This window comes from Buteo buteo, chromosome 1 (assembly GCF_964188355.1).
Source record: "Buteo buteo chromosome 1, bButBut1.hap1.1, whole genome shotgun sequence".
Lineage (NCBI taxonomy): Eukaryota > Metazoa > Chordata > Aves > Accipitriformes > Accipitridae > Buteo > Buteo buteo.
Window position 1 is genome coordinate 21860 of NC_134171.1, and position 23744 is coordinate 45603.

At 43.3% G+C, this 23744-nt stretch overlaps 1 protein-coding gene across 1 annotated transcript; it reads left to right on the plus strand.

Moving 5' to 3' along the window:
- The first annotated feature begins 678 nt into the window (after positions 1 to 678).
- M1AP (meiosis 1 associated protein) lies at positions 679 to 23662 on the plus strand. The gene is made up of 9 exons (XM_075032257.1): positions 679 to 927; positions 6899 to 7081; positions 11853 to 12030; positions 18240 to 18413; positions 19942 to 20092; positions 21295 to 21436; positions 22004 to 22210; positions 23066 to 23221; positions 23522 to 23662. The coding sequence occupies exons 1-9, from the start codon at positions 679 to 681 to the stop codon at positions 23660 to 23662; spliced, it is 1581 nt and encodes a 526-aa protein (XP_074888358.1).
- Positions 23663 to 23744: the final 82 nt, after the last annotated feature.

The following is a 23744-nucleotide window of genomic DNA, read 5'->3' on the forward strand; positions in this document are numbered from 1 at the left end:
GGCTTTTGTCAGTGCAGAGCTAACCCCAGGTGCTAGATACTCTGAGGGACAAAGGTTGTTGGTTCTCCACCACCCACAAAGTAAAATTTATGTATATGCAATATTTTCTTGCTGCATCATGCTCGCCTTTTTTGGATATGACAGCTACTTGTCTCATACTGGGTATCAAGGAGGGGAGACTGTGTCCTCCTCAGGGTGTTTGGGTATAATCACTTGGCCATTGCAGAAGTAGGAGTAGGAGTTCAATGTCTTGCTATCCACCAGCTGCTGGAGATCACTTCTCTGCTGGAGATTGCTGCTATGCACCTGAACCATACTGAAGGATCATGCGACATATCACACAGCTCATCCATGGGCTAGGCATGGCTGTGCTATTAACATTTTTAACTGCTCTAGTTGCATCTCTAAGAGTGTATCTGCCATGCATTTTCTTTAGTGGAACCATTTTGTTTTCTGACTGTATGCATTTTCCCTTGTCTGTGTGGGTTTATCTTAGAGTATGGACAATGATTGCTTTGGAAAAAGCTGTAGAGGTCTAATTCATTATTGTCTGCTATGTCTCAGGTTGCTTTCAAGTGAATGGGAAAGGGAGAGTCTCACTCATTGCTATTATTTCTTAATTTTTCCTGTTCAGATGCAGCTGAATAACTGGACATCTAATACCCATGTTCAGAAGCCATGAATTCCAGAAAATTACTCTCAGAAATGCAGAGAACCTTTCCTGCTGCTAAAGTACACTGCCAGCAGCCATCACGGATTCTCATTGTGGATGTCACATCAGCTTCCTGGACCAACACTTGCTCTGTACTCTCTGAAGCTCTGGAAAACACGCTCTGTTTGGCATGCAGTTTGACAGGCCCCTGCCGTATTCCCCTGCTGAGCCTCTACGTGGTGCAGAACCAGCAGGAGTGCCTGCTTCCTTTTACGGTATGTGTGGAATCATGTCTCTTGGGTTCTAACAGACATGAATGCAATACATCGTTGCAGTTCAGTAAATAAAGTTATGATTTACTACAAATGTATATCTAAAAATTAATGAATCTCAAAGAGCATAGTTTCACAGACTTCGTGGAAGAGGTGAATTTTATGAAAGAATGTTTAAAAGGAGGAGTGTCATATCTTTGATCTGTGAAGTTGCTCATGTGCATAAATTAGGTTTTGAGCTGTTCCCTTCTAAAACATCTGTTGTACCTCTCCTTTCATATGCTACTTTCTGCACTCTCTATACTGCTTCTCTATCAAAATTATCAAACACAACTCTGCAGCTGTAATAATTTGGATGGTGAAGTGGTCTGTATCCCTGTTGATTACACAAATATTACCACTTTGGGAGAGGTTCCAGACATTTAAGGGGAAAGGATCAGAATATAAAATATTTTTGCCAAATTTGAGAAATACCTGAAATCATAGAATCATTTAGGTTGGAAAAGACCCTTAAGATCATCGAGTCTAACCATAAACCTAACACTGCCGAGTGCACCACTAAACCATGTCCTAAGTGCCACATCTAGACATCTTTTAAATATATAGATCTAAGTCAGTAAGAACAAGTATTTCACTCATCTGGGGATATGCAGCAGAATAAATAAAGATGGAGAATGACTAGCAGCTCTACAATAAAAGTTTGGGATTACAAAGCATCATAAAGTTCACAAGAATCTATGAAGTCATACTATTATAAACAGTCATACTGAGCACTCTCATTTACACTACATTAGTGTAAACACACAGTATTAACCCTTCCACCTTATTCAGCAATGGTGAAAACATTCTGAAATGTTTTGTCAAGTTTTCACATCTCAGGAAAGATAGAGGCCAACTGGGAAAAGAAAAATCAGAGGTCAACAGTAATTTAGCAAGCGTGATCTGCAAGAAGACTGTAGCTAATGGTGGTGTTTATTTTGTAGAATAGGTTATAGATAATGTGACAAGGATAACTAAGGGGATACCAAAGAAACATTTTCTGGAGATATTGTGAGATCACTCTGCTCAGGGGCTTTAAGAACAGACACTTTTCTTGCTTCCTAGGAATAATTTACATGTAATTCATCTTGGCATGCCACTGTAGGATGGACTAGGTAGTTGTTTCACAATGGGTTCCAGGCCTGTTTTCTGTGATTTTGCATTATGGCCAAGTTAATTTGTAAGTGTCTAGGGCCAAATACCTGCTCTTGTATTCGCTAGGTGTGTCCTGACACTGATCCAACATGTGCTGGCTGACAGCAACCTCAGATCTCATTTGGTAATCATGGGTCACCAGAGCACAACTGCACTTTGACACAATCCCTCTACTTGCCTCATCATATGAGTCTTCTGCTCATAATAGGGTGTCTTTTTTATTTAAACAACAATTCCTCATTTTGATAATCACAGTTTTTAAAGACAGAGAAACCCTTAGAACATTGTTTGGCTACCTTCATATTACAGGCTATTATATTTCACTAAAGTACCCATACATCATTAAAGCACTTCCTCCAGGAAGACATCTAGTTTTGATCTGAAGGTATTACAAGATGGAGAATCAAGTACTTCAGTTGATCATTTCTTCCCGTGGTTCATCATTGCCATTGTGAAACTTTCACCTGGTTTCTAATTTGCATTTATTGGCTTTAGCTTCCACGGATTTGTTAATATATTTCCTCTTTTGACTAGACTGAAGAACCTGCTTGTATTTTACACTTTCTTCCTCTAAATATAAGCAGGTCCCATCTTAATCTTCTAACTGGTAAATGAAAGAGAACAAAGTATGTCTAACTGCAAGGCATTTTTACAGGCCCTTAATAACCTCCAAGCCCTTCTATGTATTGCCTCCTCTGGTTCTTTGGATGCTGCATTCCAATACCGGACTCAGCAATGCTGTACAGAGAGCTAAAAAATACCCCCTCCTCCTGTTTGCATAACTGGTAATCACATCAGCTTTTTTGCCATAATACTGTGTTTCTCTGGGACTTGTCTAAGACAGCAAAGTTCAGACTCAAAGACCCGGTTGATAGGCACAACTCTAGTGTGAGCCCCCACTCCCTTTCTCCCCAGCTTTGCTTGGATATTCTGCCTCGTGAGCCATCTCTTTATTTTAGACATCCGCTGTTGTACTGAAGGCTGTTTTTCAGGACTGTTCTTTCTCTGTTAGGAACAGTAAAGTATAGCAAGATGACTATCTTCTTCAATGGACCTAATTTCACTGATAATGATACCTGGTCCTCTGCAGCTTCCAGAATCAGGAGCAGTTCTACATCTCTATCTGATAAACATCTGCTCCGTTTCAGCCTTCTTCAGAAATACTAGGGCTCCATTGCTTTTTCTGTACTCCTGAATTTGTCCCTTTGTCTCAACAGGGCATGCTGTTTATCACATTGACTTTCTGATCTAGCTAAAGAAAAACTTACTTCTCAAAGAGGAACCAAGATAGAGCTATATTAAAGGTTGCTTATTAGACAAATCATATGAAGTCAGGAAAGCCCCGGAGCTGAAAATAGAGATTGGGAGAGTACATGGGGAAGTGTCATATATGGTTACCCTTTTCTTAGTCTTTCCTGAGCACTTGTTTATGGTCTCTTTTCCTACTGGTCTCCCCTATTGGCCTAACTCTAGCAAGTCCAAAGAGCTTCCCTGGAAATGGCAGCAGGATGCCAAAGAAAAGGAAGAAAGTAAATAACCATGGAGGACAATAGATGGTGACAAGAGGGGAAATGAGCATTAAAGCATCAAAAAATTTTAATGTGGGACTGAGTAAGGACTCCTCCAGCTGAGGGGCCCTGTTCCTACTGGTTTTCCCTTGGGATGGGCAGCCATCCCCCCCAACTACCAGACCCTCCCTGACAAAAAGGGCTGAAAAGAAACAAGGGAGAAAGATATTAATTACAGGGACTAGCAAATTAAGAAAGTGAAGTGGGTGAGGGTAGAACATGTGGAAGGAGCCAGATGGGGCCGTGAGCACAGTGCCTACTGCAGCTCATGGCCAGCTTTGATCTCTCATTTTTGTAGCTTTTCTCTGGAAGCAATGTAGTGTTGCAGATTAAAATGTTTTGCTGGCCACACAGTGTGAAGTTATGAATTCTTGGAGTTGTGCAATGAAGGAGCAGGGTCACATGTGAGGAGACATGTCAAGGCCTATGGCACTGGGCTAGGTATCAGTGCCCAGAACAGGGGTGCAGTCAGAAATAGTTAAACAACACAATTTGTGCTTAGAAGTTTAACTTATGTCCCAAGCACATTACAGAGTTGAAACTGCAGCTTGTGTGGACTCGCCTAAATTAACATTTAAAGTAGCTGTGCATATACAAGAGAAAATGCAACTCTGCTGGTGCCAGTTCCAAAGGACAGGTACTTAACTGGACTTCAGGCTGCCCTGCAGCCCTTGCTAAGCCCTGCTCTGCCACAGTTAGGAGCAATACTTGACCTGAGACAGCTGGTTTATGTCTGTGTGAGCTGCAGCTGCCTCCTGGGATTGCAGGGCAGGCATCTGAACTGCAGAGAATTTTGCTGTAGCACTTTGAAGAGGCTCCTGACTGCATCTGCTTGGTGCATTTATCAAAGGTTGCTAACCTTACAGCAGAATTGATGTAATGGGCCAGACACTTCTTGCACTGTGGAGTACAAAATGCGGTGTCTTTCCTTAAGACTGCTCTCTTCACCATTCTGAGGCAAGGTTTGAGCCATCCCAGCTTTCTTCCCCACCTTATTTGCAGAACCACCGGAGCTGTTTGTGAACACATTTCTGAGCCCCCTGGTTCATAACTTGGTCACACTGAAAGACCATGCTGTAAAACATGGCTTCTCAGGAGTGGTTCAGTGAGTCAGAGCTCCAAGCATCTGAAGCAAAGGATTCATATGTTCATCTGTTGCCTCTTCTGTGAGGAAGGTGACCTCTGGTAGCAGTGTCTTATATTGCTTCAAACAGATTTGGTAGAATTCACTAATAATCTCTCCTGCGGCCAAAATTTGCCAGTTTACCTGATGGGTATGTCAAGTCCTTTGAGTTCTTGTTGAAGCTCAGGTGAGCTGACATCTCTGTGAACACTAGCTGAGATGCTCCACACACCTTTGGATCCTGGGTGCTACCTAGCATTGTCATGTCTATGCTAAGGAAAGGTCATGGCTGGGTAATAGATCCCAGGTAGTCTCAACTAATATTGCATGGAGAAAGAGTATGAGATGGGTCTACCATGATCCTGGCCAGCCTGGTTCATATTCAGACTGCCTTCTGTGGATTTAGGTGACCACCATAAAGTGATACCAAGTTCAAGGAAGTGCTGAGCAACATATGTGATATAAGGGTTCAGCAGCCCTGGACTGCAGGTAATCTAAATCACCATAGCAAGCAGTAAGAATATGGCCCAATATCCTCCAATCCATGAGACTGACAGAAAGCATTATAGTGGAGCATAATGGGTTAATAATCTGTGCATTTATAGTGGTCATCTTGCCATAATGAGTCAGACCAGCTGTCCTTGGGGCAGCCATTGTACAGTGGTAGCTGTTGCCTGAAGGAATAAAACATTTTTACAAATACCAGCTATAGAATAAATTTTCCTTTCAACACTTGCTCTGGTAGCTCATCTTTGAAGCAGGAGGGTCCACAGACCTTCCGTCAGTTTGCTTTTTTGATAATCATTACTGTGGTGAATGTCCTAAAAGAACAGCATAAGAGCGTAAGAAATGCCCTCCTGAGTCAGACCAATGGTCCACCAGCCCAGTCTCAAAAGGAAAAGCTATTTTGGGGGCGTGCCCCAGCCCAATCACTTTCTGCAGTTCATTCTCCTCACAGAACTCCCCTAGTTCCACAACTGCTGTATTAAGAATGATAGAGGATACATTTGAGGCTATTTCTCTTGGTATCTGCTTCTGGACCTGTTACCCATGAGTTCGCGGAACCCCTTTTTGAAGCTGTTGCCATAGTCTGACTCCAAACCCTCCTGAACACAGGTTCCTGAAGTCGACAGTTTGATGAGTAAAGGCATACGGATGTGGCAGGGGTGACTATGGCCTGAGGATATCACACCACCTCAGTGCTCCTATTTATATTCTGCCTCCATGTTATGCAGGCCCAGAGGAGGGGGGCATGCCAAACTACTACATTTTGGCTAGCCACAGGCAACAGGTAGACAGCTGAAAACTTGAGTGATCATGTGTGTTGTTACCAGCATAACAATCAGCTGGTTTTGATTCATATCACTGTTTACTGTTTTATAGCTTCATTCCTGCTCCCAGTCTTATCTCGATGCTGTGAATTCAAAAGCCTCCTTCCACATTTCTGTATCAGAAATAGTGTGGCCAGCAGGAGCAGGGAAGTGATCATTCCCCTGTATTTGGCACTGGTGAGGCTGCACCTCAAGTACTGTGTTCAGTTTTGGGCCCCTCACTACAGGAAAGTCATTGAGTTGCTGGAGCATGTCCAGAGAAGGGCAACCAAGTTGGTGAGGGGCCTGGAGCACAAGTCTTATGAGGAACGGCTGAGGGAACTGGGGTTGTTTAGTCTGGAGAAAAGGATGCTGAGAGGAGACCCTATCGCTCTCTACAACTACCTGAAAAGAGGTTGTAGTGAGGTGGGTGCTGGTCTCTTCTGTCAGATGGCTCGTGATAGGATGAGAGGAAATGGCCTCAAGTTGCGGCAAGGGAGGTTTAGGTTGGATATTAGGAATAATTTCTTTACTGAAAGGGGTGTCAGGCATTGGAACAGGCTGCCCAGGGAAGTGGTCGAGTCACCATCCCTGGAGATATTTAAAAAGCACATAGACAAGACACTTCAGGACATGGTTTGGTGGGCATGGTTGATGGTTGGGCTCAATGATCTTAAGGGTCTTTTCCAACCTACATGATTCTATGATTATTGAAAAATATTTCATATTATCAGTTTGACATTTCCAGTCTTTCAATTTCATTGAATACTGTTTTGCAGCAAGTGAAAGAAAACTTTGCACGAATTCAAGCCTGCATTTCGGAGCTCCGTTCACTACCACGAGAAGGCTGTTTCCCACAGGGGGGAAATGGAGTGGTACAAGCTGTGCAGGATGGATTGCAACAGTTCAAACAATACAGCAGACACACAGCAGCAGGAGGCTCAACAAATAGTGCTATTGAGGTAAGAAAGTGTTGGTAAGGTAGTGGGAGCCATCCACCAGACTTGCCACTTGTTAGCACATTAAGATGATAGTCTGTTTGATATCTAAGATCCATAGGAGGGAGAGAATAATTAAGAAAATAAGCCCTCCAAAAAAAACCCCATGCAGCAATCTCTGAATGCTCACGGAAACTAGACAGATTCAGGTACAGAGACTGACTTTACAGTATAGAAAAATGAGTTTGATTTCCAGGCATTTAAGATTGGATGTTTTTTTCAGCTTTATTTTGATTACTTTCACAGCAGAACTATGTCAAAGGCAAAGACATTCACAGTACTTATGGACATGATTTTCCTTTCAGACTGCAGTTACCTTCTGCGGTTATAGTGTCTGGAACTTCCACTGATACAACATGATGTTTGTACGAAGGTTCTCATTGTGCCTGAAAGCAAACTCCTACAGACAAAAGAAATGGATTTCATCTTGAGAGTAGTTGGTATAGTTGCAAAGGACAGGAAGAGCCTACAGAATGGCCATTGTCTTGGCACAGCCCTCTTCAAATCAGTTTTCAGAGTAAAAAGTAAAAGTAAAAAGGCATGGACAAGAGAAAATATGCCCTACTCTATAAAATTTTTGGAACTCGCTGGTTCCATCTGCTTTTCAATGGGATGAATGCCCAGTTCTACCAATACAATTTCTTCCTTCTGTTTCAAGAGCTTCATGCCTTAATCAAGTGCCCTCATAAAATCAGTTGATTCCAGTATTTTGCAGTTAAGGTTTAACATAAGACTTAGCTGGAGCATTTGTTATTCATCAAAATTTAATGCTTTTTGTGTCATTTTGGTGCATCAGTGCCCGACTGCCAAGCTGACATCTCAGGAGCCCTGTTACTGAGATACAGCAACCCATGCTGCTGGCTGGAACAGCAAATTACAGACATATAATTACAGTCAGAAAGCAACTGAGGAGTAAATAATTGGGAATAAGTAAGATCACTAGCTGTGAAATCCTGCAGCGGAGGGAAGATGCTGAGCAGAGGGAGCGTGCACAGGGGGGCAGGAGGAGAAGTGGCAGCCAGCGAGTGGCCAGACCTGTCCCTGAGGTGCACGGCTCCTCTCAGCAGGGGAAGTTGCTGTTTCTGTTTATGGAGCCTTCTTTTCTGAAAGAGGGGCTTCCCCCCCCCCCCCCCCTTTTGCTGTTACCCTTCTAAAGCGACACAGGTTAAACCGAAAAGCTTTCCACGTGCTTCCATCCATATGGACGAGACCACTCCGGAGCCGGAGCGCCGGGCCGCCGCGCCGCGGGCAGAGCCGGGAAGGCAGCAGCCGCAGTGGAGCCCGCGGGGGCAGCCGGGCACACGGCGGCGGCGGCTCCGCGGAAAGAGGCAGCAGGGACAGGAGAGGACTACGACCAGCAGTAGGGCGAGGAAACACAGCGTGTCGGAAGCTGTTGCTGAAGTACACTTACATGTGAGCTAGCAGAAGCACAAGTGCTTTAAGGAGGCGTTACTGTTATATTAGAAGTACAGTTTCTTTAGCATGAGACCACGATGGCCGGTATTTATAGTACCAGAGCGCCACTGGCAATTTACTTGTGCAAATCGGATGTCTTTAGGCGACCATGCCTTTTCCTAACCGTTAAGCCCCAAAGAGGCAAGAAGATTCCTAGTTGACTAGGAAGCATAGGAGGCAGACTCCATTATAACCTGCAATCATTTAAACCCCAAATATTTGTTAAAAGTATTGAAAATGCTTACTCTTTTGAGATTCTGACTTCAGAAGGGAAAATTCAGCAGCATCAGCAAAGCTAAGTCTCAGCAGCAGCTACAGGGCAGGAAACGTGGCCAGTCTGCAATAGGATGAAAAGCATTTTTCAAGTCAGCAGTAGCCCATTTTTTTGTCAGATTAGGAAGTGTAATGGCATCAAGGGATTATATCTAGAAACTGTGGTAATATGAAGGGAAGTCACAGTAGCTACCTCAGTTTTTGTATGTGGTAAAATATTTCTCCTAGTCTCTGACCAGCACATGCTAGTGTGACTCAGGTTGTGAAAAGGGTAGATTGGAGGTGATAGGCTACAGATGTAACTCAGCCATGGTTTTGAGGTACATCAGTGTAGCAAATACTCCATCTATAGCTCTGCAAAATATAATTATATCTTTCAGACAACTCAGCTGTCCCCAACTCAAGAACAGTCCCTGTTAGCCATTTTCATTAGTTCCTAAAAGGAGCCCATAATAATTTCTTCATTCCCAGTAACTCAGAGGCAAACACTAGGGCTAAGTTCAGCTGGAGAGGTAAACTTTGTTAGGGAAATCAGGCTTGATCTGACATCTGCAAGGCTGCCACAGCTCCATGCTCCCAGGCCCAACCAGTTGTGAGGCTGAGCATGTATTCCCAACAGGCACATGCACACAGAGCACATGTATATAACACATATACACATGCATGCTTGGTCACACCGATCACAGCCAGACACTCAGAACACTCACACAAACACAGGGTACACCAATGGCCCCAGCCTGCTCACCTCTCTGGCTGAGCAGGATGGAGATCCACTAGCAAGAATATATATATACACACACACGCACATATCCATCTCTATATGTACCATGTGGATCCCTCCAACATGTGGGCTCAGACACTCAGTCTGCCTAGTAGCTGCTCCTGGATCCCAGTCTCCCCAGTTGCTGGCATCTGGACATACACGTCCCCAGGGCTGTGTCCCCACTCCGGTTGCTGGTACAGACCATCATGTACACACACACACACCTGGCCAGGACTCCCCTCGTCCCTCCAATAGCCAGCTCCTTCTGTGGTCTTGCCCTTAGAGAACACCTTGCTCCCAGGCCATTTCACCTATTCACCAGCTGGTCCATTTTGATCTTTGCTGACAATCACACGCTCACTCGCACTTGCTCCAGCCACTGCACCACAGACACAGGGGCCTCCAACCTGTGGTGTGGCTCCTCACACACATGCACAGAGAAGAGAGCCCTCACCCAGGACAGAGCTGGGGGGGAATTGAAGCAGCAGATGGGACAGACTGTGGTGATCAGGGCAGGGCCTGGCCAGGCAAGTATACTGACCAGCGAACTGTTTACACGGGACCGGCTCTTTTTATCCCCTTACTCCTCTGTTTTCCTACACTTGTTCCTTCCCAAGTCACCTAGCTCCATCCCTTTGCCCACTCTTGGTTCCTCCCCTGGACATCCTGTAATAAGCCTTGTGCAATCTCAAGCTGCTCTTCCCCTGCATCCATAATGTGTCCCACACCCCCAGGGAGCAACCCCCCCTCAGTTGGAAAAGTGCTCCAGGTTTGACTCGTCTTCACGGGTTTCACACCTGGACAAGGGCTCTCTGGGGACAGCCCAGGCAGCGGCCCCCAGAGGGGTCCCCTTCCTCCAAGCCCCTAATTTGGTTTCCTGGTCTGACACTGTGCCCCTGTGCTCCTTTAGGCTTGGGGAAAATGGGCCTTTGATGGGCTGAGGGCAGTAGCCAGGACAGGGCATTAGTTGGGCTCTTCTGCCTGTCACTGTGTCTCTCTTCTCCTTCGTGGGTGTGTAGATGAGCTTCCATCACATAACCTAGAGGACTTTGTGAAATTAAGGTATATTAGTGTAGGAAATACTCTATCTATATCTGTAAAAAAAAAAAAAAAAAATTAGTATCTGTAGATAGTTCTGCTCCCCACAGCTCAAGAACAGTTCTTATCTACATTTGTCAGTTCATAAAGGAAATCATAGTTACTACTTCATTTCCAATATCTCATAGATAAACACTAATAAACACTAAGGATAGAGCTGGGTAGAGAAGGTATGTTCCCTGCCCTCTGCACACCCCACCCCCCCCCCCAAAAAAAACAAAACAAAACAAAACCAAAAAACAAACCCTAACCCTTGAACTGTCACTTCTGTGGGCATTGTTTAATATCGTTGTAGTAGAGCTCATTTGTGAAGGTCTACTGTTGTTTCCCCAAATGCTCCCTACAGGACATTTGTTAGCAGCCCTACCTAAAATACGCCTTATCCTTTCTTTAGGGTTATTAAATATTCATTTGGAGCAATGAGCAGATGTGCTGAGAAAAGTCATTACTTCACCATCACTAAATATCAGGCAAGGTTGGAACTCAAAACTTTCTCACCTAACTACTCTTTCAGGGTAGAAGCTGGTGTCAAACATGCCTGATGTTTCTAGAAACTGTTGCTGATTGTCAATGATGAAGAAACCCTTTGCAGTCACTTAGTATTACATCAAAACTGGGAGATGGGAATCACACCTACTGTTGCTCCCTTAAGAAACATCTTCAGAATAGACTATATACTTCTTTAAAAAAAAAAAAAAAAAAATCCCATTCAGCCTTCAAGTAAGAAGGCCAACTTTAGCCTACTTGAACTATAACTGATGCAGTAATGGGAAGTGGTGCTGTCCCTCAGAAAGTCTCAGGCAGAGTCCAGAGTCCCTCCTATACACACAGACTTGCTGGCTGTAAGTGCAAAGCACAGAATACAAGACAGTTGTGGACTGTTTCATCTTCTTCCAGCAGTAGCACAAAACCCGTTGGTGTTCCTACAATGAACCTCTCAATCCATTTCATATTGGCTTAAATATAAGCCAAAGCTCAAGAAAAAAATGCTTTTAAATCTGCTTTTGAATAGATGAGATATTTTAGCGAGATTTCTCTCCTCTCTCCGTAGTGGGACCTGTGCTATTCAAACAGACCAGGTATTACCACCTATCTAGAGAGGACAAGGGTAGAGGCAGCTCTTGCACACTCTGATTTGTTTTTCAGATCACAATTTTGACTAGCCAGTCCAGCAAAGAAATGGTAAAGCAGCTGGAAAAGAAGTTAAAAGATATAGACCTTGTGAGTTTGAGAAGAATACAAGTAATTGAAATTTTGAAGAGAGACATTCTGGAGCCTGAGGATGTAGAACAGCACGGGCCAGCAGAAGAGCCCAGCAGCAATGGTAAGCACAAGACAGACACGGTGCTCAGGGAAGTTATGGCTTTGGACAGCAGGACAACCACTAGTTCTTGCTTTGGTCTGATACATGCCACTTTCCTTTGTGCCATTTAGTGTCACTCGTGTTAAGTGGAAACTGCTGTGCCCAGAGGAACAGCAAAAAGTTTGTACCACAGCACTTCTCTGGGGCTTTATCACATTTGGGCCAAATTAGCATGTAGGCTTCATGTATTACTGCATCTCTTGATATTGCCTAAAATTGGCTTCATGTGCAATACAGCTTTATTGAGGGATTAAAAAGAAAAATGCATAGAGTTTATGGGGTTAACACACTCTCAGGCACACATATACTCATACTGCTGAACATCACCCTGGGCAACTGACTGGCTGATCAAAAGGTCCTTGGTGCATGTAGAGGCAACCAGAATCCTTGAAGCAGGTAGTTGGGGAAAGAGAAAAGCAAGCAGAGAGGCAGAAGGGAGGGAGGGAAGGAGAAGCAGGCAGGCCATTTACAGTTTCAATGATCCTACAGAGATAATCCTCTCCTCCCCCTCACCAACTCAAGATCTTGTCCTTTTACAAGACGTTTGGTTTCTAGACAATTCTTAGCCTTTAGTCCTTTCCCCCAGACTACATATTGCACAATGCCAGGAAGAGTTTCTTTCCCAGACTAAGTCAGGTACTTACCCTGTTGATTAGCTGTTTTTTGCCACTGATTCTGCTCTTGCATAGCTGCAGCTTTTCTTTATGCTTAGGGCAGTTTTTCTTGAGCTCTTAAAGTTATATTTCTTCAGTAACCAGTAATTGCACCTTAATCAGTTCTTTGTAGCCCTGCAGCCTCTGCTTTCCAATCCAGGTTTCCATTTCAGAGGCCTTTACTGCTGACACTTAAACTCCCCATCAACAAGACACACCTGGTACCAATCTCTGGTTCACACAGCAAGTTCTCACAAGTTGATAACAAACTTAAAAACCTGAGTCCTGATGCCTTGCAAAGTTGGTGTCAGATTTGTTACTAGTAATAACAATATTGTTTTTACTGAGTGACAGGCAACATTGGATGCTGTTGCCTTACCTGTCTCTAGCTGTTCTTTTCTGGTTGCAGTTGCAAATTTCTGGTCAATTGGCAGAGTAGGGGCTTGGAATGTTTAGGTAGATCGCAGATTCCCTTTTGCCCTGTCCCTCATACACCTGGCCACATGCTTCATTAGTGAAAGAGCGAGTACACCCCAGACTCTGAATGTTATTTTTCCTGGCCCTGTCTCTGAAGAACTCTTCCCTTAATCTAACAGTTTTCAGCAGTGAGAATTTAAGCTATAGTAATGAGAAATTCAGAAACAGAGATTCCTGTTAGCTCCTGTTTTGAACCTTTTTGTTTCAAAGCAAAAGGTGCTGAGCAGACTCTAAATAAACCAGCCAGATGGTGATCAAAAGTCCAGTACCACAGCAGTTCAGTGGTAGAAGCCTGTACATTGCAATGCTGCTATAACTGCAACTTTCATTTCTGTATTTCGTTTTACCTAACTTTTGAATCTGGTCATTTATTTCAGCTCTTTCTATAGACTAATAAAATGACTGCTAAATAGCAGGAGTTTGCACTGGTTTTCCCCATCTGCAGCACAGCACCGACTAGGTGCATCTGACTAGGTGCATCTTGCTGCATATGATGGCTGCTCTCACTGCTGCTTCTGCATCCCACTAATCTGGTGGCAGACCAAATCAAACACTGAGTTGTATAATCAAGCACTTAGAGATATATCAGCCCTCTTACTACCTATTAAAAGCTTCCTGCCCTGAAGGAGCAGTCTCCCTCAACGAGACATAGCTGGTTATTCTGGACTCTGCCTGTTTGAAAACAGAGGCCTCAGGGAGAGTGCTCATCTCTACAGGTAAAACTGCTTGGCCGGAGAAAGGGAGCACCTTCTCTTTCTGACCACCACCATTACCACTAACATTGATGGTGAGTCCTAAGGAAGAGGATCAAGGTTTTGTCACTCTGACATGACTTTAGAATTAATTTAACATGCCAAAACCACACCAAAACCAGAAGTTACAAAATTGTGGAAGGAACTGTTGCTTACAGCTCCAAGGCTGAGGTATTCTTTAAAAGCACCAGAAAGAAATCACACTGCCTTCAAGACTAATCTATTACATCAAGAGACTCTGAAACCCCTTACCATATCCTGGATACTAGGGCAAGGCACCAGCAGAAACATGACCATATGGGAAGAGGGCAGTATTTTGGGTGGCTGCAAATGCTGGCTTCTCAAGTGAGGAGGATTATTGTCAGGACTTTGCATCAAGCTGGTGCTGCACAGAACCCTGCGAGAAAGCCTTGGCAAACTAGACACCACAGAACAGGAGATGCTGTGTGCCTCTCAGTCACTAGACTGCTTTAGAGCATGCAAAAGCTCACCATATTGTTTTAAAAAATGAAGTTGTGTAGCCCTTTCACCCAATAAATGGAATGAAAAAATAAATGGGGACACAAAGGTCACTGAAATTTCAGATGATGAAATTCTAATTTTCTGAGTCTTCTACTTACGAGAAGACTCAGATGATGTATTTGCTCTCTAAGAGGAGCACTGGGGAATGGACAGTCCAAATAATTTGAAAAAGGAGCCCAGCTGATTTATGAAGAGGTTTTTTTACCTGTTGGAGCTCCTTTCCTCTGTTTCTGGAAAAAAAAAAATGTATTAGAAAAAAATTACAGTAAAGAACATTAAAGTTGCAAGATCTAGCATGCAGGAAGTGCAAGAATTAGTGCTGTGTTCAACTGCAGCCCATTCCCCACTACAAAACAAATATTGTGATGTAGCACTTACTTAATTGTAAGGTTCATCCCACCATGGATATTTCTTCCATTAGTTTGTTTAGTGGCTGTTGGAACCTACTTACATGTTTAATATCCAGACCGTTGCTGTGATATTGCATCCCACATTTATATTTGTAGCACATCGAAAAATCATCTCTTTTTAAATCCTCTGCCTGAGAAATTCATTTTGTGTTCTCTTCATCTCAGCTTATTGGAAACAAACAACAGTTTCCAATTTATTTTTTTCTGTTATTGTTTTATATAGCTCTACTACAGAGCTCAGAGATCTTAAAATGTTGTGAATCTGATTAGCCTGAAAAAAATTAACCTATTTGTAAGGCTTTGGTAAATTGCTCTCAAAATCTCTTCTGACATGCTCTAGGGCTTTAATGTTAGATTGCTAGAGTTTGAGCTCTCTTCTTGGTTGGCCTGATCATCCTCATTTTGAAGTCTTAACAGTTAAAAGCCTCCATATGTACCAATGAGAGTGGAAATATTTTCTGACCGGGTTTCATGAAAAGTCTTTGTACCATTGTAGGCTTCTGTCTCTTTCTGCTGTTCCAGCTGCTGGACCTCATGTCTGCTTTCTAAGGATCAGTTAGCTGTGTCCTGCTAGCCAAACTTCCTCAAAGTTCTTTCATGTCACTGTTCCAAATTTTCAAAAGGCATGGTTTAAATCTGGTCCCCAAATCAGGAGGCTCTCTCCTGTCCAATGCACCTTTTGACCAGACCACACACTGATTTTTTTACCCAACCATTTTGGGTGTTACTTTCAAAACAGCCTTCCTGTCAGGCAGGGGGGGTGGTAGGAGGCAGCTGTTACTGGCATCTCTCCCCTTTCTCTTGTACGGATGTTTCTTGGGCATGAAGGGTCTGAGTGCCTCCATATCTGACTTCTGACATTCACTGCAGTAATCCTTACATGTTCTTCCCTAAGCCCAACATTCTGCTTCTCCAGAACTTTCTGATAAAACATACTTAAAATCAAGGTTTTATTTCTCTCCTGACTTAATATCCACAATTCCTGATTTCAAGAAGGACAACAGGAACATGTTGTTTTCCTAGCTTTACCCATCTTTCATAAATACATCCACCATCTGTCTGTAATGACTGACCTGGACCTTGGTAGAATAGACCAGGGTGGTCTGTTTGGTGTTTCATCTTTCTTTCCCGGTTAGCTTGGATGCATTAATCTTTTCTTTTAACAGACTGCATGTCATATTTCCTTTGGGAGATAACTCTCTTGGCCATTACACAACTGGAGTAAGGGATTTTTTGTTTTGTGTTTTAAATACTGACAAACTTCAAGAATATGACCTAATTTTGTTCCCTTCATAACATGGGGGTACAGTTTTATTAGATTTCTGAATCAAGCCCGCAGTTTCTGGAGAATCAAGAACCTTTAGAAAGACATGTAGTTTTGAGGTAAAGAAATAAGGTGGAGAAGTCTGTTATAGACCAGCAACAGCCACCCATTAGCACGAGTGCCAAGTTTGGAAGCAATAGAAATGTGGACTGACTAACAATGAAGAGCTGTAGCTCTTGATTACTACTAGATTATTTTTTTTTCACCCAAGGACCCAAGTTTTCTTACTGGCAGACTCCTTGAAAGGAAGTAACAGGTAAATACTCAAGAATAACATTAGTGCAGTCAGGCAGTTCTTTTGCATGCAACAGTAGTGCTGAGTTTTATCCTCTCCAAACCTCAAAAATGAGCCAATAATCTCTTTCATTATGTGTGGTTACACTATTTAAGGTGACACAAAAGTGAAATTTTAAGCCCAGTTTGCAAAAATGTTTACAGTATGAGTTAGGTAGTGGTGAACATCATATGTGTATTTAAACCAAACTATTAATTTAGTGACCTTCAAAATGACACAGACTAAATATATTAGGAAAAGGTGGAAAAAATAGAATAAACTTACTGGAAATCCCATGCAGGATGTGGGATTTCCAAGAATGGCTGATGCTGAAACATGGAGTGATTGAATAGGAAGTAAACCTTTGCCTTTTACTACATTTTAATAGCACAGCATACTTCTCTTAAATGACATTTTTAAAAGCATCACAAAATCTTGCTTTCAAAATGGAAGAAGTATCGTAACAGCTTGCTACATGAACTGAAAACATTTACTAGACAATCTGCTTCACTGAAGAAACTGGCAACAGCTAACAAAATTGTTTCAGCAAATATAGCAACAGATGTTATATTGCTTGAGAACTACTATCATGGTGTGATAGGGAAAACCAATCCCATGCTCTCTGATGCTTGTAACACAGTTGTTTTAAGCCTTTGATGACAAAACTGAGATTATTGGACATATATACCTATATATAAAAGCCATACCACAGGAAAACAGTTAAATTAAGAATTAAGGAGCTGGGAACTATGTTTATAAATCATGTCTATGTTTAGATCTTCTGTGACCTTCTATGTTTATGAGATAAGTGGAATAAATGCAAGTTTGATTTTTTTTTTTTTTTTGGATAAAAGGATGTTTGGAAGCTCTAAGACATGGTTAACTATTATGACTTGGTATTCAGGGCATACTGGAAAGAAAGAAGTTGCCAAAATTTCCAGGAACTACTAAAGTTGTAATTTCATGTACTGTATAAGCCATTGTTACTGAAAGAGATGGTCCTAAATCCCTCCCCTCCATTCCATTCCTTCATCAAAACTGTTCGATATCAGGAAACTGGTCTGGGCTTACACTACCCTGAGAAAAGAAAAAGTGAGCCTGTTTTCACCTAACTTGCAACTCTGTTGCTATAGGGTCTATCATGTCTTTTTGTCTTTAAAGAAATCCTGTACATCTGCAGACCATTTTTGTGAGTAACAAACCTATATTGAGATATAGCTATTGGAACTAAATACTTAGCTTTTCTCCCTCCTCCTGCCTCAACACTCTAAGGAATTTTGGAAGTGAAATTTAAGGACATAAGAAAAATTTTAATTAATGAATGTGAGATAAAAACAGGGTTTGGGGCACTTTTGTGCAGTTGTTCCCTGTCTCTATGAAGCAGTTGTCTTTGGCAAATGTCAGATAACACAGAAACAGCCTTGTTGAACTGGGCTTGTTAAATAGCTGATCAAGGCTGGAAGTTTCTATTTATGCAAGAAAAAAATACCTATAGTGTTGAATATGCTGCTGAATGTTGTATTCAAGACAGACACTTGCACTGGGGAAGCCACAGACAACAAGCTGGAGGTTTAGCCATTAGGGAGGTGGCAGCTGTGACACTTGGCTCAAGCTTTCAGTGAGACATGTTACTTGTTTATATGTCTTATGTGAAAGCACTTGAGGGATTAAGGAGGTATAGTGTAGTGGAAAATGCAAAAGAATGTTCTTTTCTACGGTTGAAAATATTTGTGCTTTTTCACCATTTTTTTCCTGCAGACATTGCAATCCTGGGAATGGACATTGATGTGCAAACCATAGAGGACAATGTCATCAGCTTGGAGATGCTGTTTAAAACATGGCTACATGACTATGGCACAGAGAGAGAACACCTCCATCTCCTCCTTCCATCAGGATCCTTCAGTCACGCCACTGCACCCAAGACCACCCTAAGTATTTCATTTTTCTCTCCCCCCTCTGCAGGGAGCTCCTAAATCCCACAGCCTTAAAGATTACCCAGGCCTGTTCTATGAGCATGTTCCCTCACATTTAGAGACCCAAGTAACATCTCCGGGTGACTTTGAAAGCTGTCTGGAGTTTCTGTGGTCTCAGGCTGAGAGGGCCCATTTGCTTAGGATACTTCTAGGTTGCTGCCATGTCCTATGGCTGTTGATGCTGTAATTCATTTCCATTCTGCAGCATAAATGTGCCTTGAAGAATATGTGTATTTATAGCCACTTAGTCAAGGTAAAAGGGCCCTTACCTGCTGAGAGCCAAGGACCTTCTGGTTCAGTTGTGTAGCCCTAAAAATTGTGTTCCTTGTGTTTGATACTGAAAGTCTGTGCCAGAGCTGCACTTAAATAAAGGCTGTCTTACAAAGGGACTTGGCCTGTATTTATATCTATTGATTTAGCCCTAAAATAGCTAATGTTCTAGCTGGAGCTGCCAACAGTTATAATAATGCATGGGAAAATTTATAAGGAATCTGTAATTTTTTTTTCCTTTACTAGTCTAAGTCCAAACCCCTAATTGATCCTTGGGGTGAGCACTGAAAACACCAACAGGTACAGCAGACATAGGTGTTTCCCATAAGTTGTTCACTGTATTGTCACCATTGCACTGCCATGGGAATCTGCTCATGCAGTTACAGCAATCCCCTTTCCATGCCTCTCCAATATGGTACTATATGCCACTTCAACATGGTACTCATGTGCAGCTTCCCATCGCCATCACAGCAGAAGCACACTTGTTTTCTTCGGGTGATCCACAGGCCAGTTCCAGACTGGAAGCAAAGTTCATAGAGAGCTGCTGGTGGCTTTTGCAGATATGCTCCACAGCAAGCAGATCAGAAAGCCTGGTGTGACTTTTTATTTCTGTAGTAGCTACCATAACAGTCTCCATACCAGCACAGGCAATTATGATACTTTGTTAAAGGTGGATTTTCCTTCGTCGTAACATTGAATTTCATACTTGATGCATTGTCTTATTATAGCTAGCAAGACAAACCAAGTTACACTGCAGTCAGGTTTTTTCACCTTCCTGCACTCAGGAAATCTGTAGAAGGCCAGAGAAATTGTATGCAGCTATATAATCATATTATACCAGAGTTAGTGTCATCAGTATGCTGGGTTTCTCCACACAGACTGAAAAGCTGGCAGGAAATCTGTGGCCCTGAACCCAGTGTGGCATTGGGAAACAAGCTTCTGCTCCCACTACAACTGGCCACTCATTGCTAAAACTGGAACTTGCCTGCCCGCTTACCAACCAATCATTGTTTCATGAACATGCCGAGCATGTGGTATTTCCCCTTGTGTGTAAAATGGGCATAGATTATTGCCCTGTGTCACAGGCTTCAGTATTATTCTTCCCTTAATAGTAGTTGTTGCTAGAAAACATTAACTTAGTGATTGTGAGTGCTTTGAGCATGTCATGTGCTAAACATTGCCATTTCCAGCAATCTAAACTAATCTCCTTCTCCTAGTGTGCCTGAAGTGCGATTTGCAGGAGAGATTGCTCGACCCAGCTCTACTTTCTGGGATGGCTGATGGCACCATGAGAGCAGCAGATTTGAATTCACCCTGCCAGATGGCAGCCTGGCCAGCTACAGTGCTGTATAAACTCCAGGTTGTAAAGTAAGTGTTGTTATGTGCTTTGCGCTTGGTAACTGGAAGGCTGGCATAATAGCAGCCTTCACTCTTTCTGTGCAATTTCAACTAAGTCCTAGTAGCATCACCATACTAGTGATGGTGGCGGACTTGAGCTGGGAGACTCAAAGTGCTAGTGAGCAAAATTCTGATGTAAGATACCCTCAACCCCCGTAACTCTTAGTGTTATGGAACAGTACATCCCACACATGCAGACAGGAGTGCAGAGTCAAAAACAGTGTTAACCATGACACTAGCACTTTATGACTGTAACACCATTGATGTTATTCATGCAACAGTTGTTTCCCTCCAGTGTGAAGTTCTGTAGATTGCAGCCATTGCTCCATATATAATTCTGCTGTTCTCTCACTACCTAATGAGGCCACAGCAATTAATTGGATGTCAGAGCCTGAGCTAACTAGTTAACTAGTAGTAAAAAAGCAAGCAAAGCCTCACAGTGCTGTGTGACTTCATGTTCTTTGCTTTCCCATCAGCAGTCTGTGGCTGGTAAGCACCGAGCATAACAAGAAGAGTGATGCTCTCTAGTGTCTTTTCTGAGGTTTATTTATAGGAAAAAAAATTGTGTAATGTCTGAACTGTACAGTTGTTCTTAAAATTATTCTCATCCTGTCAGTAGCTGAAGAGCACTCAGTAACTGTGCATAGATGGCCCAGAGCCAAAGCACTGAAGCTACTTAATAATGCCCTGTCGTGAAGCAGAAGTGTGCTATGGACAGGCAATGTCAAGCACTGTAAAGTCTGTAGTGGTGTTTGTGGTGGGATGTTGGCTCTGTGCAGGAGTAGAGCACATGTCAGTTTAAGTGAAGGATAATGATCCAGTAAAATCACTTAGGAAGACATGTAATTGCCTGGGTGAGTTATTGCCCAAGAGGCCAGATTAACAATCTGGTTTGTATACAAAATGCATGAAGATTGGATTTGCTTCTTGGCATGCTCTTGTCAACACAGATACAAGGGAATCTGGAAATGAGCAAGAAAGTCTCTTCACTGCAATTGGGCTTTTCTGCAAAGTTTCATAGTGACAGGCCACAGCAATATAGACATTAAATGCTTGTAGCAGTATTGCAGCTGATAACTGCCATAGCCACTTGAGCTAGTCATCTCCCGGTAGAGTCTTCTTGCTGGTTTCATATTGGCTGTGCTTCACTAACATGAGCTGTGTATTTACAGGGCTCTGAAGTCTGAAGGGGTCTGTGAGTCTGTAGTGTATGGCCTGCCCTTCATCATCAAGCCCACAAGCTGCTGGCAGCTAGACTGGGATGAACTGGAGATAAACCAGCACAGCTTCCATGCTCTATGTCATAGTCTTCTGGTGAGTGTGTGAAAATTGCAGTATCATGGGGAGGCATTGCCATAGAAAGGGATAGTTAGTGCACATCTGGTAAGATCTGTCTAGCCTGCACCAGAAAACATGTTTCAAAAGCTTCAGCTTCATCTCATGGGCCAGAGTTGGTCTTGTAAATCCTTCCAGGCAATGCATCCACCGGAAAGACACTACAGCACATCAAACCTTAGAGAAGATTCTCTAGTTTATCAGAAATCCAGTGTTTGGAGGTATGAAGTCCAAAAGTCAGGGTTGGAGTTAGATGTGCATCTTTAACTGTGAAAATAATTAACCAAGGCTTGGGATGTGAAGGACTTTCCATTACTGGCAAGTTGTAAAGCAAAATTGAATGTTTTTCTTAAGAATTGTCTTACATTCAATTAAAAAAACCCTAAACAAACAACATACTATCCTCAACCATAATGCAGAATAGTGTTCTTATTCTAATGTGTATGAATGTCTCTGCTCCTGAACTCTGCAGCCCCTACAGTGAAAAGTGCTGAAGGAAGTGGCTATTGCCCATTGTTCACATTGGTTTTGGCTTTTGCCATTTAGAAAAGGAAGTGGATGCTTTTGGCCAAACGTGAGCCACAGAACACTAGTCAAAACTGGAACATTATGATGCATTCCTACTACATCATTGTCCCTTCTGACTCCGCCACTCTACTTGTCAAAGCAGTCGCCATCAGAGAGCTCTTGCTGCCGTCAACCTTCCCAGCCCTCCTTGCTGAACATCCTGAGAGAGTGCATGGCCCTATAGAGGTAAGTCATTGACAGCCCTGCACAAATCTGTAGAAAGGATCCCAGTTGTACAAGCAAGGATCAGGCTAATGATCAGTCTTTATGCACAGGACATGCAGCTGCTGCTGAAGATATATCTATCTCCCTCATTGCTGGGGAACATGGATCTCCTCAGACTGCAGAGAGAGGTGCTTTAGGTGTAAGATAAATCAATACATAAAGTGTCTCTGTTTCTTCCAATAGATACAGGCTTCTCATTTCCTGCTGTGCATCCATATGTTCTTCTCAGTTGTCTGCCTCTGCTTCAGGTGATGCCAGGAAGGGCAAAGCCCTCACTATAGGTCTTAGCAGATGAATAGAGGAGGAACAGCTGTGAAGATGTCTAGTGACAGCTGGAATATGATGGAGCACTCCAAAACTTCTTCCCAGCAGCCAATATATCCTACAGCTTTTTTCATGGACAGCAAATGGCTGTCCTTTGGAACAATGTTGCATGTCTGTTCGGGGGGAGGGGGAAGAGGCCTTATGAAGCAGAGAGTTGAGGGTGATGAAGCCCAGAAAGGGTGCTCCAGCTTGTTGGCTGACTCTGGGCATGGGGGAGGATAGGAGTGCATCCTGCAAGGCGATGCTTAAATCCATTTTAGACCTGGCTGCAGATGCCTCTTGCTCTATACACTGCTAAGAGTGGTCCTTGTGGGTAGCAGCACAACCAAAGATCCCTTCTCCCATCACTGCAAGGTATCATGGAGGGTCTGTAGCACTCATCTCCGCAAAAAAAGCCCTCAACACTAAAACCCACAAAAAACCCCAGTCAAACCCCACAGCCTCTACCTGTCACATGTCATAGCCACTAGGTTCTTTCTTCTCTCTGAGCAGAGTGCCCTGAACAGCTTGGAAGTGGAAGTTGCTTATAACCCCTTGCACCTAAAAAGCAACCTCTACAAGTACCTGAAGAGTATGTTGTACAAACCTCTGCACAGGCAGCAGGCCCAGCCCAGGGACCAGCGACCAGAGCGGCATCAACCCAAGCAGGTATGTCTCTTGCCTTTGACTAGCCTAGCTAGTCTCTGTTCTGCCCTTCTGGTCTGCTTCCTGCAGAAGGGCTGAGGGCAGCTCCCTGATACCCTAGCAGTACAGGGAAGGCAGCATATGGCAGGGGCAACATTCACTTGCAGCTGGCAGGGCAGAGGGATAGGCATAGCATAAGCTCATGCAGTCGAGGAGAGGGATGCTGAACAGCTGGCCCATGCAGACACAGTTGGATAGTGTGCTGTTGGACAAGCCGGTGCCTCCTTCCACAAGATGCATTCATATTTTGTCCCTATATTGTAGCAACAGAGCAGAGCCAAAGCCACCGTGGCACCCCTTCTGATGGCTCCTTCTCCAGTCCAAGTGTTCAGACCAGCAGCAATGAGGAAAGATTCCTGTGAGCGCTCCCTGCTCCCCAAAGAGTATGACGAGTTCCTGCAGTGAAGCCCAGGACATTGCTTGAGCCTGCTCACGTGCAGTCATGGCTTGGCTGCCAAGCCTTACACACTGGGCCGGAAGCGGTCAG

Excerpts from the sequence above, each read along its gene's own strand:
- M1AP (XM_075032257.1), top strand. The coding sequence starts at position 679 with ATGAATTCCAGAAAATTACTCTCAGAAATGCAGAGAACCTTTCCTGCT. Across the intron at positions 7,082-11,852 it reads CAACAAATAGTGCTATTGAG|ATCACAATTTTGACTAGCCA; the intron begins GTAAGAAAGTGT and ends TTTGTTTTTCAG. Across the intron at positions 12,031-18,239 it reads AGAAGAGCCCAGCAGCAATG|ACATTGCAATCCTGGGAATG; the intron begins GTAAGCACAAGA and ends TTTTTCCTGCAG.